The following is a 17,786-nucleotide window of genomic DNA, read 5'->3' on the forward strand; positions in this document are numbered from 1 at the left end:
GGCTATTGCGCTGTAGTTTTACACCCCAGCTTGCTCTCTGCAACTCTCTGTATAGACAAGTCCAGAGGATCTCAAAGCACTTAACAAAGATGGCTAAGTAGTATTTCCCCAGATTTATGGATAGGAAAACTGAAGTATGGAGAGTTTAAGTGTCTTGCCCAAACCACTGGCAGCAAGTCATTGGTAGAGTCAGGAAACAAACCTAGGTGTCTCAAAGACCCATCCTTTAACCACAAGATCCACACTGCTTCCTAGATTAGGAAAAGGGTTAATGCACAAAATGTTCTATCATCCCAATTTTTATTAGGTATTGGTATTTCATTTCATTCTTCTTGGGACAGAAATTTTAAACAGAAAATGGCAAAAGAAGTGGAGCTCCCACTGACATCACTAATACAAAATGCACCAGCAACTTTCAGCAGCGGCACAAATTGGGTAGGTTTGGGGAGGAGGCCATTTTTGCACTTGCCGTAGGTTGCGGAGCTGGGGGGCCATGGCCCGACCACTTTTAAGCAATGGTCCCATACTAAATCAGTTCAGCTGCTGCCGGAGTAGTCTGGAGCACTGATCCAGATGAGTGGTTGCAGTGCCACTGAAATTTGACCTGACCATCTCTACGGGCAGACAGAGGGGTGGTTGGGTCAAATTTCAGTGAGTGGCATTACAATCTAGTTCACAGGGTCACAATGCCACTGAAGTTTGACCCTCTGTCCAGATGGCGGGGCAGGTGGGACACATGGTGTTGCAACCTGGTGAACAGGGAGTCTGTTCCTGTATGGTGGCATGCAGGAGAATCCACTGAGGCCTCTATTTCTGGTGGCAGCGGCTCATGCACTGTGTGAGTAAGAGAGAGGGGTGACTCCCCAGTCAAGGGACATCCTGGGTTCCTGTAGGAGACGGGGGTTGAAGACAAGTGAGATAGGAATAGGGTTCTTGCTATGGGAAATGACTGGAATTTACTCCTCCCAAGAAACATCTGAACTGGCATCACTGACTTTCAGGCTTGGAAAACAGAAACTTTCCATCTGGTGACAGAAGGTTAACTCTTACTAGGACAGACTACATGAGATCAAATATCGAGTGTACAGCTTTACTACCACAGTTCTCCAGTTTCCCTCCGATAACTGGTGAACTCTGACATTTTTAACTATTTCATGGCTTATCTTTGTGTTATGAACAGTTCCGTTGAGGCACAGAGGGCCAGATTCTGATCTTGGTAACTCTGGGTGTAACTATAACCAGGGTCATGGCATTACTCCAGATTTACACTGGTGCAGATGAGATCAGAATGTGATTCTCCCCAGAAGGAAATCATCTAAGTCCTGAAAAAAGAACAGGAGTACTTGTGGCACCTTAGAGACTAACAAATTTATTTGAGCATAAGCTTTCGTGGGCTACAGCCCACTTCTTCTGCTGCATAGAATGGAACATATATTGAGGAGAGATATATACACATACAGAGAGCATGAAAAGGTGTGAGTTGTCTTACCAACTCTGAGAGGCCAATTAAGTAAGAGAAAAAAAACTTTTGAAGTGATACTCAAGATAGCCCAGTACAGACAGGTTGATAAGAAGTATGAGAGTACTTACATGGGGAGATAGATTCAATGTTTGTAATGGCTCAGCCATTCCCAGTCTCTATTCAAGCCTAAGTTGATTGTATCTAGTTTGCATATCAATTCAAGCTCAGCAGTTTCTCGTTGGAGTCAGTTTTTGAAGCTTTTCTCTTGCAAAATTGCCACCCGCAGGTCTGTTATTGAGTGACCAGACAAGTTAAAGTGTTCTCCTACTGGTTTTTGAATGTTACGATTCCTGATGTCAGATTTGTGTCCATTTATTCTTTTGCGTAGAGACTGTCCGGTTTGGCCAATGTACATGGCAGAGGGGCATTACTGGCACATGATGGCATATATCACATTGGCAGATGTGCAGGTGAATGAGCCCCTGATGGCATGGCTGATTTGATTAGGTCCTATGATGATGTCACTTGAATAGATATGTGGACAGAGTTGGCATCGGGCTTTGTTGCAAGGATAGGTTCCTGGGTCAGTGTTTTTGTTCAGTGGTGTGTGGTTGCTGGTGAGTATTTGCTTCAGGTTGGGGGGTTGTCTGTATGCGAGGACAGGTCTGTCTCCCAAGATCTGTGAGAGTGAGGGATCATCTTTCAGGATAGGTTGTAGATCTTTGATGATGCGCTGGAGAGGTTTTAGTTGGGGGCTGAAGGTGACAGCTAGTGGTGTTCTGTTATTTTCTTTGTTGGGCCTGTCTTGTGGGAGCTGAATTTTGGGTACTCGTCTGGCTCTGTCAATCTGTTTTTTCACTTTAGCAGGTGGGTATTGTAGTTTTAAGAATGCTTGATAGAGCTCTTGTAGGTGCTTGTCTCTGTCTGAGGGATTGGAGCAAATGCGGTTGTATCTTAGAGCTTGACTGTAGACAATGGATCGTGTGGTGTGTCCTGGATGGAAGCTGGAGGCATGTAGGTAAGTATAGTGGTCAGTAGGTTTCCGGTATAAGGTGGTATTTATGTGACCATCGCTTATTAGCACAGTAGTGTCCAGGAAATGGACCGCTTGTGTGGATTGATCTAGGCTGAGGTTGATGGTAGGATGGAAATTATTGAAATCATGGTAGAATTTCTCAAGGGCTTCTTTTCCATGGGTCCAGATGATGAAGATGTCATCAGTGTAGCACAAGTAGAGTAGGGGCATTAGGGGACGAGAGCTAAGGAAGCGTTGTTCTAAGTCAGCCATAAAAATGTTGGCATACTGTGGGGCCATGCGGGTACCCATAGCAATGCCGCTGACTTGAAGGTATATATTGTCCCCAAATGTGAAATAGTTGTGGGTGAGGACAAAGTCCTGAGACTCCCAACTACTTTTACCCTTTTCATCATTCTATCTTACCAGCAATACCACCTTGGATTGGTTAGGGTATATTAGGTACATCTCCCCTCTAGAGTTAATCAACATAACTACTGAGTCTTGGGTGAGCGAAAAGGGGTTGGTTGATAGAAAGCAAACTGAGGCAAGTAATGTGGATTGCCACCAGATCACTCCAAGCTCCAACCAGCCCAGAAGGGACCTCAAGTCCGAAATTCTGATTTCTGCAGTGGCAATGTGCTGCACTACCACTAGGCCAGTTTTAATACCTCTCATGCCTTTGGGTCAGGAACAGTTCAGAAAAAAACACATTTAACTTTAATTTTGTAGCAACTGTGGGTGAAAGGACCAGTTTAATATTGTATGCTAAGTTGGAGCTCTCCCTCTTAAATTTAATTCTTGGATATATTTCTGATACCTGAAGGTTACCTGATAACAAGGCACCGTGTTTCCAACATGCAGCTTTGGTTGCTAAAAAATTAATCCTGTGAAAGTGGAAAAGTCGATCTCCACCAAACATCGATGCCTGGCTCAATGATATGGCTGACCTCTCAGCTAGTGAATTACTGGCATTCCATAGAAGGGGAATGCCTGAAAAATTCAAAGCAATTTGTGCTGACTTTTTACAGGTTTATGATTAACGCAGACCCTGAAGATAGATAGGTTGCTTCACCTGCCCTCCCTTTATCCTGACCCTCTTTACTTACTTTGTGTATTATGCCGAATCTTGTATTTTGGTATATTTGTTATATATGAAAAAATTAATGAAAAATTAGAAATATATTTACAATTTGCAGAAATAAACTTCCCCCTGCCCCAGTAGTTCTAAAAAGGAGGAAGTAGCCTATTTGTTTAAAGATTAAACAATAACTAATTCAAGCAGTTTTTAAACAGCACACTGATTATATAAGTGATGATCACAATATATTGTCTCAAGTGTTTTAGAAGGATGATTTTACTTTAGTTAATCACAGTGCCAACAGGTTGTCATTATTTCCATAAAATATGCCTATGATGCTTTTAGAAATTCCTCTCTGAATCAACTGATTGTAGTCAGTCTCTAAATTAAAATATTCATATTTATGATATTTTCATCCACCTAAGACACCTATCTGAAGGCATCATTTCTCCAACAGGCAGTACTTACTGCTCCACAATATTGCCTTAGATTTATAAATAGAAAGGTAGTATTGCCAGAAAAAACAGTGGATTAGAAACTACGGCAGATCTCTTATGCCATGCCTATGTTAGGAAAGGATTTTAAAGTGTGAATATTTTTGGCACAGAACTACTTCACAGTATCTTGAATGAACCACAAAAATAAAAAGCTATCGTTCAAAATAATTCTTGGTAAGAGACTAGAGCTGGCGTCTGGTGATCAAAATATCAAAATGAACACACACACTGTCAGAAAGTGTAAAGACAGACATTTTTTAAAGAGCTTTTGATGGAATGTTGTATAATTGTTGTGTAGAAAAATGTACTGGAAAAGTAAGCAGCTTTTAAGAAACTGATTTTTATTGTTGCTGTGTGAATAAAGATGGTATTTGACAAGTGTAACAGGCAGCACTGCCAACTGGAATACATCCTCATAGAATCATAGAAGTTAGAAATGGAAAAGATCTAGGTCACCTAATCCATATGAGTACTGGTGCAGGATTGTTCTCTACAGTATATTTAGAGATAAGAAGACTGTATCTGAAAGATACATTGAAATGGTTTATGGAAAATTATTTCAAATTTTGAAAAACCAAAAGTCACTGAAAAGTTAGAAATGAGTGGATTTTCAAACATTACAAGTAACAGGCAGACTCCTGTAGATCTGTTTTCCATAGCTCTATAATGTGCAGTAGGAAAACTTACTGGGACAATGTCAGGTCATCAAATTTGGCCCAGTAGGTCTCATGTGTATCTGATTTTCTTTAGAGAAAAGGGAAATTCTTCCCCCCTCACCTGAAGTTGTTTAAGTTGACATTAATGCTTTACAGTCCATTCTTTTTAATGAATACGTGTCCATAAGCCAGTGGGCAGATTTATTAGCCAGGGTAGTCCAAATAAAGCCCAAACCCTCAAGTTCAGTTCCATGTCCCCTTTCTCAAGGTGGGTTTATTAATAAACAGAAGATTCAAAAAGACTCAGCAAAAACACTTGGGTAACAGAGACCTTTCTCACTTTCCCTACCTGGGAAGAGGGAGGACACATCCTTGCCCACTACATGACCCTTCTCTGGCTACCACGGAGGGACCCACCCTAATGATTCTCTAGTCTGTATCTCTCTTCTCTGGTACCCCTGCAGAAAGCCTAATATCACAAGCACAATCCCAGCCGTATGCCCTCAAACTACGACTTTTAAAAGGTACAATGTCTCACATCAAACATTACATTTCTGCTGCTAGGAAATATGGTATTAATAAATGCACAACAAACGCTCTTCAAGAATGCATCTGAAAACCAGGAAAATGCTAACCTAAACTATGGCCTTAAGAAATATACAATAATCATTTTTAGGGATAAGAGGCCTGAGGTACTAGTGTTCTGTGTGCGGTGCTGAGACTCACAAAATACTGGGAATACTTCTCTTACTTGCCAATAAATATTTCTGTGTTGTATTTGGGGAAAAACAGATGATATAGTCTCATCATATGGTGATAACACTCTTTCCATCCCACTAGCATCTCTGGAGGATGTTAAACAAAAGCTACTAAAGTTAGACATTTTTAAATCAGCAAGTCCACATAATTTGCGTCCAAGAGTATTAAAAGAGCTGGGGTAGGAGCTTGCTGGACCTTAAAAGTTGATTTTTAGTAAGTCTTGGAGGACAGTGGATGTTTCAGAAGACTGGAAGAAAGATAACGTTGTGCCAATTTTTAAAAAGGGCAAATGGGATGACCCAGGTAATTACAGGTCTATTAGAGATCTTGAGCAAGATAATGCAGTGGCTGATATGGGACTCAATTAATAAAGAACTACAGGAGAGTCGTGTAATTAATGCAACACAACATGGGTTTATGAAAAACAGATCCGGTCAAACTAACCTGATATCTTTTTTTGATGACTTTACAAGTTCGGTTAATACAGGTAATAGTGTTGACGTAACATACTTAAGATTTCTGTAAGGGGTTTGACTTGTTATTGCACAACTTTTTGATTAAAAAAATTAGAACGATATCAAATTAACATGCTAGCACACATTAAATGGATTGCAAACTGGCTAACTGATAAGGTCTCAAAATATAACTGTAAACGGGAAATCATTATCAAGCGGGTGTGTTTCCAGTGGGGTCCTGCAAGGATGAGTTCTTGCCCCTGCGCTACTCCACATTTTTATCTATGACTTGGAAGAAAACATAAAATCATCACTTATAAAGTCTGAAGATGACACAAAAATTGGAGTAGTCAATAATGAAGAGCACAAGTCACTGATTCAGATCAATCTGGACCATTTGGTAAATTGGGCACAGGTGAACAATATGTGTTTTAATATGGCTAAATATAAATGTATACATCTAGGAACAAAGAATGTAGTCCACACTTACAGTATGGGGGACTCTTTTCTGGGAAGCAGTGACTCTGAAAAAGATTTGGGAGTCGTGGTGCATAATCAGCTGAACATGAGCTCCCAGTGTGATGTTAATGTGATCCTGGGATGCATAAACAGAGTAATCTCCAGTAGGAATAAAGCGGTTATTTTACTTCCATATTTGGCACTGGTGTGGCCACTGCTGGAATACTATGTCCCATTCTGGTGCCCACAACTCCAGAAGGATGTTCATAATTTGGAGAGGGTTCGGAGAAGAGCCACAAGAATTATTAAAGGATTAGAAAACATGCCTTAGATTGAGCCCTTGGAGTCTATCACTATATTTAGCTTAACAAAGAGAAGGTTAAGGGGTGATTTGATCACAGTCTAGAAGTATCTACCTGGGAAACAAATATTTAATAATAGGCTCATTAGTCTAGCAAAGAAAGGTATAACACAATCCAGCAGCTGGAAGCTGAAGCTAGCCAAATTAGACTGAAAATAAAGCATAAATGTTTAACGGTGAGCGTAATTAACCATTGGAACAATTTACTGAGGGCCATGGTAGATTCTCCATCATGACAATTTTTAAATCAAGTTTGGATGTTCTTCTAAATGATATGCTCTATGAATTATTTTGGAGGAAGTTCTATGGCCTGTGTTATACAGGAGGTCAGAGCAGACGTTCATAATTATCATTTCTAGCTTTGGGATCTGGGAATCTCTGAATACTGAGAGTTTTGCAAACAAAGTATGGCATATACTGAATTAAAGCCTAAAAATTATAAATCACCCTTATAATTTTAACAAATTCATCTTCTTGGAATTTTCATTAAAAATCCTCAAACAAACCAAAGGCGCTAATTTTCACAAGCACAGAGCAACGACAGCACATATTGACTGCAGTAGGAGTGGTGGGTACTATGAACCGGTAAAACTCAGGTTCAAAGTTTATAGCAAAGAATTGATAGTTAAAAATTAAGCCCACATGTGTGTTAAACTCAAACTTACTAGAGGAATAACCAAGAAAAGAAAATGGACAGATACTTACTTGAACACTAACTGTTCCCAACTCCTTAATTTTTTTTGTTCTACAATTCTGTGTTCCAGCTCTTGGCTCAGTTTTTGCCTGGTATTCTCAAGCCATTCTCGAGTGGCCATATTTTTGTCATGTTCTTCTTTTTCAAGCTGTTCAGTCTGAATAGCAATTTCCTTTTTATGCTCCTCAACAATTTGTTGCAGGAATGGCTTTGGCACACTCAGTTTTAACAGTTCTTGAGTGATTACTCCATACTGAATGCGTTTAAGTTCATCAATAGCTTTCTCTGTCAAAGTAAATCTAAGCACTTTTATTTCTTCACTGGCATCATTATCAAGCTTTTCAATAAGCTCTTCAAATTCAACAGTATGATCAGTCAGAAGCTTTTGCCAGTGGCTCAAGTAGTGGCTAACCTCTTTAGTGGTTTTGAAAGTGTCTCCTATCGACATCTGCTCCTTTCTTTGTTCTTTCTGCGGATTCATTTACCCAAAAAAAAAAAAAAGATACAAGGTAAATAGAAAAAACTTCTTTCTAGTTCCAATCCCCTATATACATATTTCATACCAAGGTGAAATTATACATGATTTTTTGGGTAATACTCAAAATTGCATAAGATCAGCACTGCATTCATATGTGCCCAAAAGGCCACTATTAATTTGGGTTGAAGTTAGACAGAATGCTAACACCTACAAAAATGCAGTGTCCAATTTATCTCATGCCCTGACATATTTTCAAATATCGGAAAGGGTCAGAAATCTAATGAACCGGTAAAATTCCAAATGCAAACTCTGATCAAAGAAACACAGAGGAAAGAAGAGAAAAATGGTGTACTGATATTTCATATTACACTATGCAATATTTTCACTATAAAGCTAGCCAAAGCTACTCTTGTGGGGAGAAAAAAAAGATACTGAATGCCACTGAAAGAAGCCCTAGATTTCTCTTCATACCTGCTCTCTCCTTGTTTTAACACAATTTATCTTTTAAGACCACCAGAACATTTTGAAACGTCTGTCCCAACTAACCCAATGGATTTCCTGCATCTTTTGATTATTTCTTTACAATTCACATACAGGAGCCTAAATTGGCCAATTATGCATTTTGGTGTAAAGTCAATTAACCCAGGTCAAGATGGAGATGGGCACCAGTGGGAAGCCCAGAGAGTACAATGGAAGTGTTGGCCCTCTGCGTGATTGCCAGAGCTCCAAGGCATTTTCCTTCATAGAGTTTGGAACCTCGGTGGGTTTGGAGGGTCATGCTGCCTGCCCCCACTGTGTTGAATCTAACCCTATATTCCTGACCTGGTGAGATGTCAAACCACAAATGGAAACTCAGAATTTTCTTCATGTATATCACCTGCAGGTTTTCTCAATGATAGGGAATGATCTGGTCTTATGCTGTCAGGCTATGAATAACTGCTCAGTTAAGACAATACAGTAGAACCTCAGAACTACGAATACCTTGGGAATGGACGTTGTTCGTAATTCTGAAATGTTCGTAACTCTGAACAAAACGCTATGGTTATTCTTTCAAAACTTTACAACTGAACATTGACTTATTACAGCTTTGAAACTTTACTATGCAGAAGAAAAATATTGCTTTTAACCATCTTAATTTAAATGAAACAAGCACAGATAACAGTTTTCTTGCCTTGCCAAATCTTTTTTTTTTTAAACTTTCCCTTTATTTTTTTCAGTAGTTTACGTTTAACGCAGTACTGTACAGTATTTGCTCTTTTTTTGGTCTCTGCTGTTGCCTGATTGTGTATTTCCAGTTCCATATAAGGTGCGTGGTTAACCAGTCAGTTCATAACTCTGGTATTCATAACTCGGGTTCTACTGTATATTGTGGTAACGCCACTAAAAATTATGAAGACTGATTTTCCTCTACTATCCTAGCATGGATGTTTACTATCTTCATCATCATAAAAGAATTAGGCTTTATCTTTCAATTCAATCAGGTATTTTTCAGCATAATCGCAGGGTAAGTGGTTACACTGTACATAATTACCTTTTGCAACATTTCTCGTCTTCTCTTAGTAACAAGTTTCTGGTGAAGCCTTTGCTTTTCCTGTTTTAAATTATGATCCAACTTCTGTTTAACAGAATGAACTTCTGCCTGAGCTTGGTCTAGAAGTGTTCCCAAATGATTTTCAGACAAATGACCAGCTCTGTAATAAGAGTGTTTAATACCTGTTACCATGAATACTTAACAGTAGAGAGTGTGTGTTTGTATAAAGGCACATAGTTCTTATTTATTTCTGTTGCTGTAATGCTTAATAGAATCATAGAATATTAGGGTTGGAAGAGACCTCAGGAGGTCATCTAGTCCAATCCCCTGCTCAAAGCCTCTTACAAGGCTCAGGAACCCACTGTATTGGACGCTATGCAAGCAAATAATACAAAGACAGTCCATGCCTCAGAAAGCTCACAGTATAGCATATAGATAATAGGCAAGAGGTGAATAAACAAATGGGGGTGTGAAGGGAGAATGGGAAGGAAGGAGGGAAAAAAAACAAGGAGACCTATACACATATAGAGTTAGTATTAGACAGAAGATGCTCAAAGTAATGTGCATAAACGAAAAAATGAGAGAGTGCAGGCTCAGGTGGTTTGGTCGTGTCAAGCACAGTCCTGACAACTAGTGGGAAAGAGTACAACCGCTCAGGACTGAAGGAGAAAGACAGAGAAGCCAACCCAAGAAGAAGTGGTGGTATGTCATAAAGGAAAACATGTTAGCATGTGGTGTGATAGAGGATACAGCACTGAAAAGAGCACGTTGGAAGGAGAGGACTTGTAGAGTGGACCCCACTTGATGGGATTCATGCAAGGAAAAAGAAGAGTATTGTATAGAATATTCAAATTAGACATGTTTTATATTTATACATTATAGTCTAAAAATGTAAAGTCTCCCTTAAATATTACATTTATATATATATTTAACATTTAACATATATTTAATATTATATATCTATCTCTTATCACACATGCACAATAATTTTATACACACTACAAATGATAGTTAGCAAAACATGTGCAAAGACTTTCACTCACTTCTCCTATAACTTTCAAAATCAATCAAAAGAATTACCAGGATTTTGGATGAACAGAGAAATATAGCAACTCCAAAGACCAAACTTTCCCAGTTTTACACTTACAGGACATCTTTTAGATTCGGGGTTGACTTGCAAGATTATGACACCAGTCTAACTCCATTGACTTCTCTAATTCACATGAGTGTATGGGCTAGATGCAATAAAGTATAGTCAGATAAGTCTCTCTCTCCCTATAAACAACTCTAATTGCATTATAAAGACTGCTGCTATTCTTGTCACTCAGGAGTTCCCCAAATACCTTTGAACAATAGGGATATAAAGGAGGATCTTAAATCAACCAGGTTAGGATTTTGGATTTTCGCAGTTATCACCATGACTCACAAGAAATATTTCTAATATTAAATATTAAATGAGTATTCCCTAAAAGGAGGTTAAAAGGGTCAAAATGGAACCTGGGCTGAAAGTACTATCCCTAACACTGTGGATTTTTGTTCAAACCCTTCCTCAATTATTCTCCAAGTACCCAATTTTCAGAAGGGCTGAGCACTATGCAGCTCATATTGGTTTCAAAAGGAATTGTGCGCACACAGCCCCCCTAAAAATCAGGACCTAATAACATATGGGGCTCACATGCCTCTGTCCCAGCAAAGTCTCCAACACACTCCAGTAGTTGGTCTATGGGCCAAATCTTGTAGTCCTTTATTAGGCCCTTTTCAGGAAAGGATTGAGACCAATTCCCATTGATTTTGTGAATTTACTTAGGAAGGGCAGAAGCTGCAGCTTTAAAGGGCCAGTACGACCAAGCTCGCTGAGCTCCAGGAGCCTGGGACATCCCCAGGAATCACCTGGCTACACCCTGTGTCCCCAGCCCTGCGCTCTGCCTCCCAGGCCCACGGAGCTCCACTCTCACCTGCTTTGGGGAGTGCAGGGCTGAGAGTGCCTGGCAGGTGGCAGTGAGGACATCGGGGTATCCTGGCTCCGTGCTCACCTAGGATTTGTCCATATGAATTTAGCTGTCCCACATTTCTTTCAAGATAGATTTTACCTCAAATTCCCCAAATAATCAAATTAAAGCAAAGTTGAGGAATATTTATTTAGTTGTGTGGCATTTGCATTTTACCCAAAGTGAATAGAGAGCTCCAATTCAAAGCCAGCACTTGCTTCTCCATCTACTGTTCGAGAGTTTACAGTCAATTAAATGAGCAACAGAACACTGTCCCCTGCCTATCAAACTTGCTTTAAATTCTAATGAGGAGCTGAGCTCAGCCTCCCTCCTTATCACGTAGATTTGTTAAGTTTTGCAGAACTCAATTTTTTCAACTTCCATCCAACACCTTTAAAAAAAAAAAAAAATCTTCTGTTGGAAAAAGCCCTCAAAGCAATCCCACCAGCTGTCAACGTGCTCTACTTGAAGCCAAATAATGTTTGTCCTTGCCTGAAACCAATTGATTATAAATTCCAATGATGTGGCAGATAGATTGGGTAGTGCCAAGCCTCCCTTCAGCTTTGGGAACTGTAAATTCTGTATCTAGGCTCCTTTCTGTGCCAAATACAAGGGAAACCAAAGTAGTTTAACATGTGGGTGGTGGGATTAGATTTGAGGATGAGCAAGTTATGCAAAATAATAATCAATTAAGACAGTGGTTCTCAAAGCCGGTCCGCCGCTTCTTCAGGGAAAGCCCCTCGTGGGCCAGGCCGGTTTGTTTACCTGCCGTGTCCGCAGGTTCGGCCGATCGCGGCTCCCACTGGCTGCGGTTCGCCGCTCCGGGCCAATGGGGGCTGCGGGAAGGGCAGCCAGCACATTCCTCGGCCCATGCCGCTTCCCGCAGCCCCCATTAGCCCAGAGCGGTGAACCACGGCCAGTGGGAGCTGCGATCGGACGAACCAGTGGATGCGGCAGGTAAACAAACCAGCCCGGCCCACCAGGGGCTTTCCCTGAACAAGCGGCGGACCGGCTTTGAGAATCACTGAATTAAGATATTACTTTTAAATACCTTTAATCTATTTTGTGCTGGGGGAATTACCCAGGAGTCTTTGCAGTCCCTTTACAATCCCTACCCAGAGTGGAGTAAAGGGGCTGCAGCAGAAATCAGAATTGGGGCCATGAGATGAAAGGTGGGGGGAAAGTGATGTAACATGCCAGCTAAGTGACCAGGGTGGTGATAGATATACACACTGATGATGGGGATGATGATAGACACACATCTCATTAGTTCCATGTTGATTTATTCTGTGGAATTTTTTTACATGTAAAAATCTTAAAAGGCACTCAGATTAAATTGTAGGTAGTTGTGGGTACTACAACCACAGGGGCCAGTAAAAAGGAATACGGACTGAGTTTCCCATGACACAAACAATAGAGACAAGGAGGTGTAGCCATCAGTTCAAGCAGAAGCAGAGTTTCAGTTAAATAACACTAATAATATAATGGTTATACCTTTAAGAGACAAAAATGAAAGCGTCTCCAGGCTAACGTTCAAGACTTAAAGTCAAAACTAAAAAAGGAGCCAGCTAGAATGTCCAGTATAATTGACAACTTGAGGTATGATTGACAATTTAAAAAAATAGCGAAAGGGCTTTAGACTTCAAACTATAGTTTGTCTGATGGGTAGGTTAGGTTGTATAGAGTTGTATTATATCTGAAGGAGTAAAGGAAACCACTGCTATTTTAGAAAGATCACTCCAGTGTGGACACGAGTAAGGGATGGAATCTATTTGATTAGAAAGCCCACATGATAGAAACAAGGGGTGAAATCCTTGCCCCACTGAAGTCAATGGGAGTTTTGCCAAGGACTTCAGTGGGACCAGGATTTCATCCAACTGGATCAGAATTCTGCAGATGTCCAGATCAGAATTGTAACGAGTAATTCCTCATAGTAAAATCCAGACCCAGAGAGGTGCTAAGCAAGTCATTAACCTTAATGCAGATAGCAAGTGCTCAGCATCTAGTGGGGTCAGGCCCCAAGAGATTAAAGGCTTATGTTCTGCTGACACAATGATGATAATAATGGGTAGGTTATCTACCCCAATTCTATCTGGTGGAAGGGGACATCAAAGGACTGTTTGGAGAAATATTTATTGATGCAATGGACGCCACTTAAATGGAGAAGAATAAAAAGTACACTACTAAAAGAGATCAGTAAGAGGAATGTTTTGATTTTGACTTTACTGTAGATGATGGTAGGATTTAAGGCCACATATCGCAGGAAATTATTGTGGTCTTATTAGAGATTGAAATCCATGGAGAAATTCATACTGCAATATGAGTTCCTGAAGTCCAGTAAATTGCCAGAACCGGATGATGTTATCAAAGGGTTATGAAGGAAATTAAGTCTGAAGGAGCAGAGTTCTTGGCTAAATGAAGCCATAGCACTTTAAAAATAGCAATAGTTCAGAAAAAAACCAGGGAAGTCACTAATCTGGTGCCTTTTTGACTATCTAGAACCCAGGAATTACAAAATGGTGGGGCTCATTGTGCTACTGGGGAAACTGGTTATTATGAGTTCCAGTAAGGTTAAAGTAGTATAACACTTGGACAAGTATTGCCTGGACAGGTCAACCCCAGCATAGTTTTTTTTGTAAGGAAAATGATAAAAAGAGCTTTCTATCTATGAGACTTCTTTGGAAATGTTAACAAAATGATAGATAAAGCAGCATGAATGTAATTCACTTAGATTTTTCCAAATGCTTTTTTGAAAAGGTCTCTCATACGAGACAATTAAGGAAAATGACTAATAAATGGATAAGATTGAACCAGTAAAGCAATTTAAAAAGTTACAGTGAAGGCAGTCCTACAGGTCAAATGTTGGGGTACCAAGGTGATTGCCAGTATTTGATAAAAATTATTAAATAGATTTTGAACAAAAGGAGTTGGTAAAGTATGATAATGACACTAAGTTGATTTGTTTAGTAAAATGGAGGATTATGAGAAACTCTGGATGGATTTAAACATATAAATGAAATGGACAATTTGACGGCAGAGGACATTTAACTTGCATAAATGTAAGATAATGTGTATTAGCAGCAATGGTCTAAACTCCTAATACGCTGATAGGCACTGAAGCTGTGGAATCTTCTGAAGCAAGAGAGGAGGTTAGATTGTGGTGAATTCAATGAAGATATCTGCTCACAATAGCACATATACAAATAAAATGGCTCTATGCATTAAAGGACAGACAACAGCAGAAAATATTGCAGTGACATATTGCACAATGGTAGACACGCCTCTGATTACTGCAATTACTGTTACTGATTGGCTATGCATTGTTCATACAGCTAGTCTATGCTAAATTCCATTCTACTTTATACAGCTTCTTATATCACTCTTATCACCTTACTATTAGGACACTTTCCCGAAGTGCATTAAGTGACATGACTAATATCTATTACATGTGGTGACACACTATTATTTTTCTCATTCGGGTATCTTAGATACTGTTACCCACTTATTTGTTTCATCCATCGGCTGTGTCTTATCTCTTAGATTTTACACTTCTCTGAGGTAGGAACTGCCATTCACTATATGTTGTACAGTACCTACGACAATGGGGCTTTGACCTCATTGAAGCTTTTAGGTTCTACTACCATATATACAGATATATAGAATTAAATATGTCAAGCAACCTTAACAATAGGCATAGCTATCAGTTCTTCTATTAAATAAAATAATAACAAATCAGTAGTGCTGGGTTCAACTGTGGTCGTTTTAAGATATAGCAAAGACTGGAAAAGATTCACATGAGTAAGAGACTCCCCAAACTAGGATAATTCAGTCTGGAAAGAGTGATTTAAAGGGTATTTGACTGGGTGATTCAAAATGATAGAGGGCATAAGGAAATACCGAAAAGCACTTTGCTGTTACATAGTCCCATAATGTGAAAATAATGGGACACTAATGGAATTTAACAGAAAGAAACAAAATTCAGCATATACAATAGTCAAAATGGGGAATTCACAGCCATAGAGGGTAATCAAGTCAAGGAGTATGGATGGATTTTAAACAAGGACTAGCTAATGTTATTACAACAGATAACATGTGAGGGGTAATCAAATTTCATGTTTTTGTGGGTACCATAATAAGCATGTGGGGGATGCGAAAGAGTTATTCTCCCCTAAATACTGTACAGCAAACTAATAACTGCTTAGCTGCTTTGTTGGAGGGGAATTGATTCTATGTCAGGTATTGGCCAATGGTGAAGGTAGGATGCTATGCAATGGTCTGATCCACAAAAGCAAATTTGATGTTTATAACACAGCTAAGTGAGGCCAGTGATTTGCAGAGCAATTTATTTATACCTTTCATCACTTTAACTATCAGGGTTTGGGATTTGATGGTTCTTTATTGTCCAGCCTCTACTATTCTTTTCCTGGATAACTTAACTCAAGAATTGGTTTCTTTTCTTTTCTTTAAAAAGGAAAGTCCTGTTTTCACCAGAGATATGGTGATCCTGTCCTCTTGCCTCTAGGGAACCATGTTCAAAGTAGAACATGTCTTTGTAAAAGAGAGTCAGATTCTCTTCCGCATTCAGCATAGGGAAAGGGCAGCAGACTGTGACCGGGATCCCAGTGGGGGCCAGCTGTGGTCACTCAATTAGGGTGAACTGCAAAGAATGAGGCAGACAATCCCCATAAAGCTGGTGGATATTCCGATACTTAGATTTACCAAGCCAGCATAAAACAGCTTCTTTATTACCTTACTGGTTACTCAGAAGTCCAAACAACACAGTTCCCTTAAAGTGATCCAGCCTCAGGTACCTAAGTCAAATATGATGATTTCTGAAAATTTATTTCATCATATAAAAGAAAAGGTTCTACCAATCCCAAAGGATTGGACACATTACCTCCCAGGTTATTGAATATTTCAGATCTTACCCAAATACACGCTACAGCCAATTCTTATTAACTAAACTAAAATTTACTAAAAACCAAAAGAGAGAGAGTATGGTTAAAAGATCAATATACATGAGTTCAATTCTAAAGATTCAGATTCATAGCAGAGATGGTGAGCTTTGTAGTTGCAAAGAGTTCTTTCAGAAATAATCCATAGGTTATAGTCCAATGGTTATATTTCAGGGCAATCCAGTTAGAACTGGGATCTCCGTCCTTGTGGCTTAGGCTTCCCCTGAATGAAACCTTAAGCAAATCTGAGATGAACAGGATCAGGACCCCAGGGTCTTTCTTTTTATACAGTGTTCTAGCAACCACTTGACCACACAGTCCTGGTTAAACAATAGGCTTCTGATGTAACCTTTTGCTTTCTAAACACCACAAGTAATTAGTTACACAAATAAATATAGGACAATTTATCCATTAGGCAGTCTATTATAAACTTCAAAGAGACATATAGACATTATTTTACCCAAGATTCATCTAAATGTTAATATTCCCTTTTGATCTCTGAATTTGTAGCTATAGTGACAGACGGGAACTGTCTGTTTACAAGGCTAGAATTAACGATACACACAATTAGTATCACTTCTAACAATATAGCTTTGCATTTCAAATTTTTAGCCTATTTAGCATGAATGGCCTTAATTTCCATTTGCATACCTTTCTAACATGTCTTTAAAGGTCACTTTGCGTTAGTGAGGCTGTGTCTTACGCTGCCACTTTCAGTGCTAAAACTTTAGTCGTTCAGGGGTGTGAAAAAACATCCGCCCGAGTGACAAATGTTTTAGCGCTGAAAAGCAGCAGTATAGACAGCGCTTTATCAACAGGAGCCGTACTCCCGGCGATAAAGCTACCACCCCTCATTCGAGGTGGTTATTTTTTTATTGCTGGGAGAGCTCTCCCCCGATGATAAAGCGTGACTATCCTGCCCAAGTCACAGCACTGCTGCAGCCACGCTGTAACGTCGGCAGTGTAGACATAGCCTTAGCCTGCAAGCTGTTTAACCCTTTCTGGCCATGTGTTACACTTTGCATAAGATTTGTTGCAATTATATAACAGTGGTAGAAATAATGGCTTGTGTAATTATATTTAATTAGGACATCACACCTGTCCTCTTGCGTCTAGGGAACCATGTTCAAAGTATAACATTTCTTTGTAAAAGACAGAGTCAGATTCTCTTTCACATTCAGCATAGGGAAAGGGTGGCAGACTAGGAGCTGATTATAGCTGGTTACAGATCCCTAATTCACAGATCACATCTGCTTCAGCCCAGCTCCCTAAGGGGGCCAGCTGAGATTTGGCAGAGTGCAGCTACACTCACCCTCAACCCCTAAGCCAGTGTTTGTACGGGGGGAGTGAAGGGGCATGGTTGGCATAGGAACCAACTACACTGACTTTATGCCG

The 17,786-nt window shown here is 39.7% G+C and overlaps 1 protein-coding gene across 1 annotated transcript in view; it reads right to left on the reverse strand.

Annotated features, from left to right (window-relative positions):
- The window catches only part of EVC2 (EvC ciliary complex subunit 2), a 165,384-nt gene that overhangs the window by 48,986 nt on the left and 98,612 nt on the right, over positions 1 to 17,786 (reverse strand). The window contains exons 13-15 of the mRNA XM_065405470.1: positions 9,449 to 9,608; positions 8,389 to 8,391; positions 7,451 to 7,908 (exon numbers count right to left, since the gene is read on the reverse strand). Of these exons, the coding sequence (XP_065261542.1) occupies positions 7,451 to 7,908; positions 8,389 to 8,391; positions 9,449 to 9,608 (621 nt within the window). The remainder of the gene's footprint in view (positions 1 to 7,450; positions 7,909 to 8,388; positions 8,392 to 9,448; positions 9,609 to 17,786) is intronic.

Source organism: Emys orbicularis, chromosome 5, assembly GCF_028017835.1.
Source record: "Emys orbicularis isolate rEmyOrb1 chromosome 5, rEmyOrb1.hap1, whole genome shotgun sequence".
In the NCBI taxonomy this organism is placed as follows: domain Eukaryota; kingdom Metazoa; phylum Chordata; order Testudines; family Emydidae; genus Emys; species Emys orbicularis.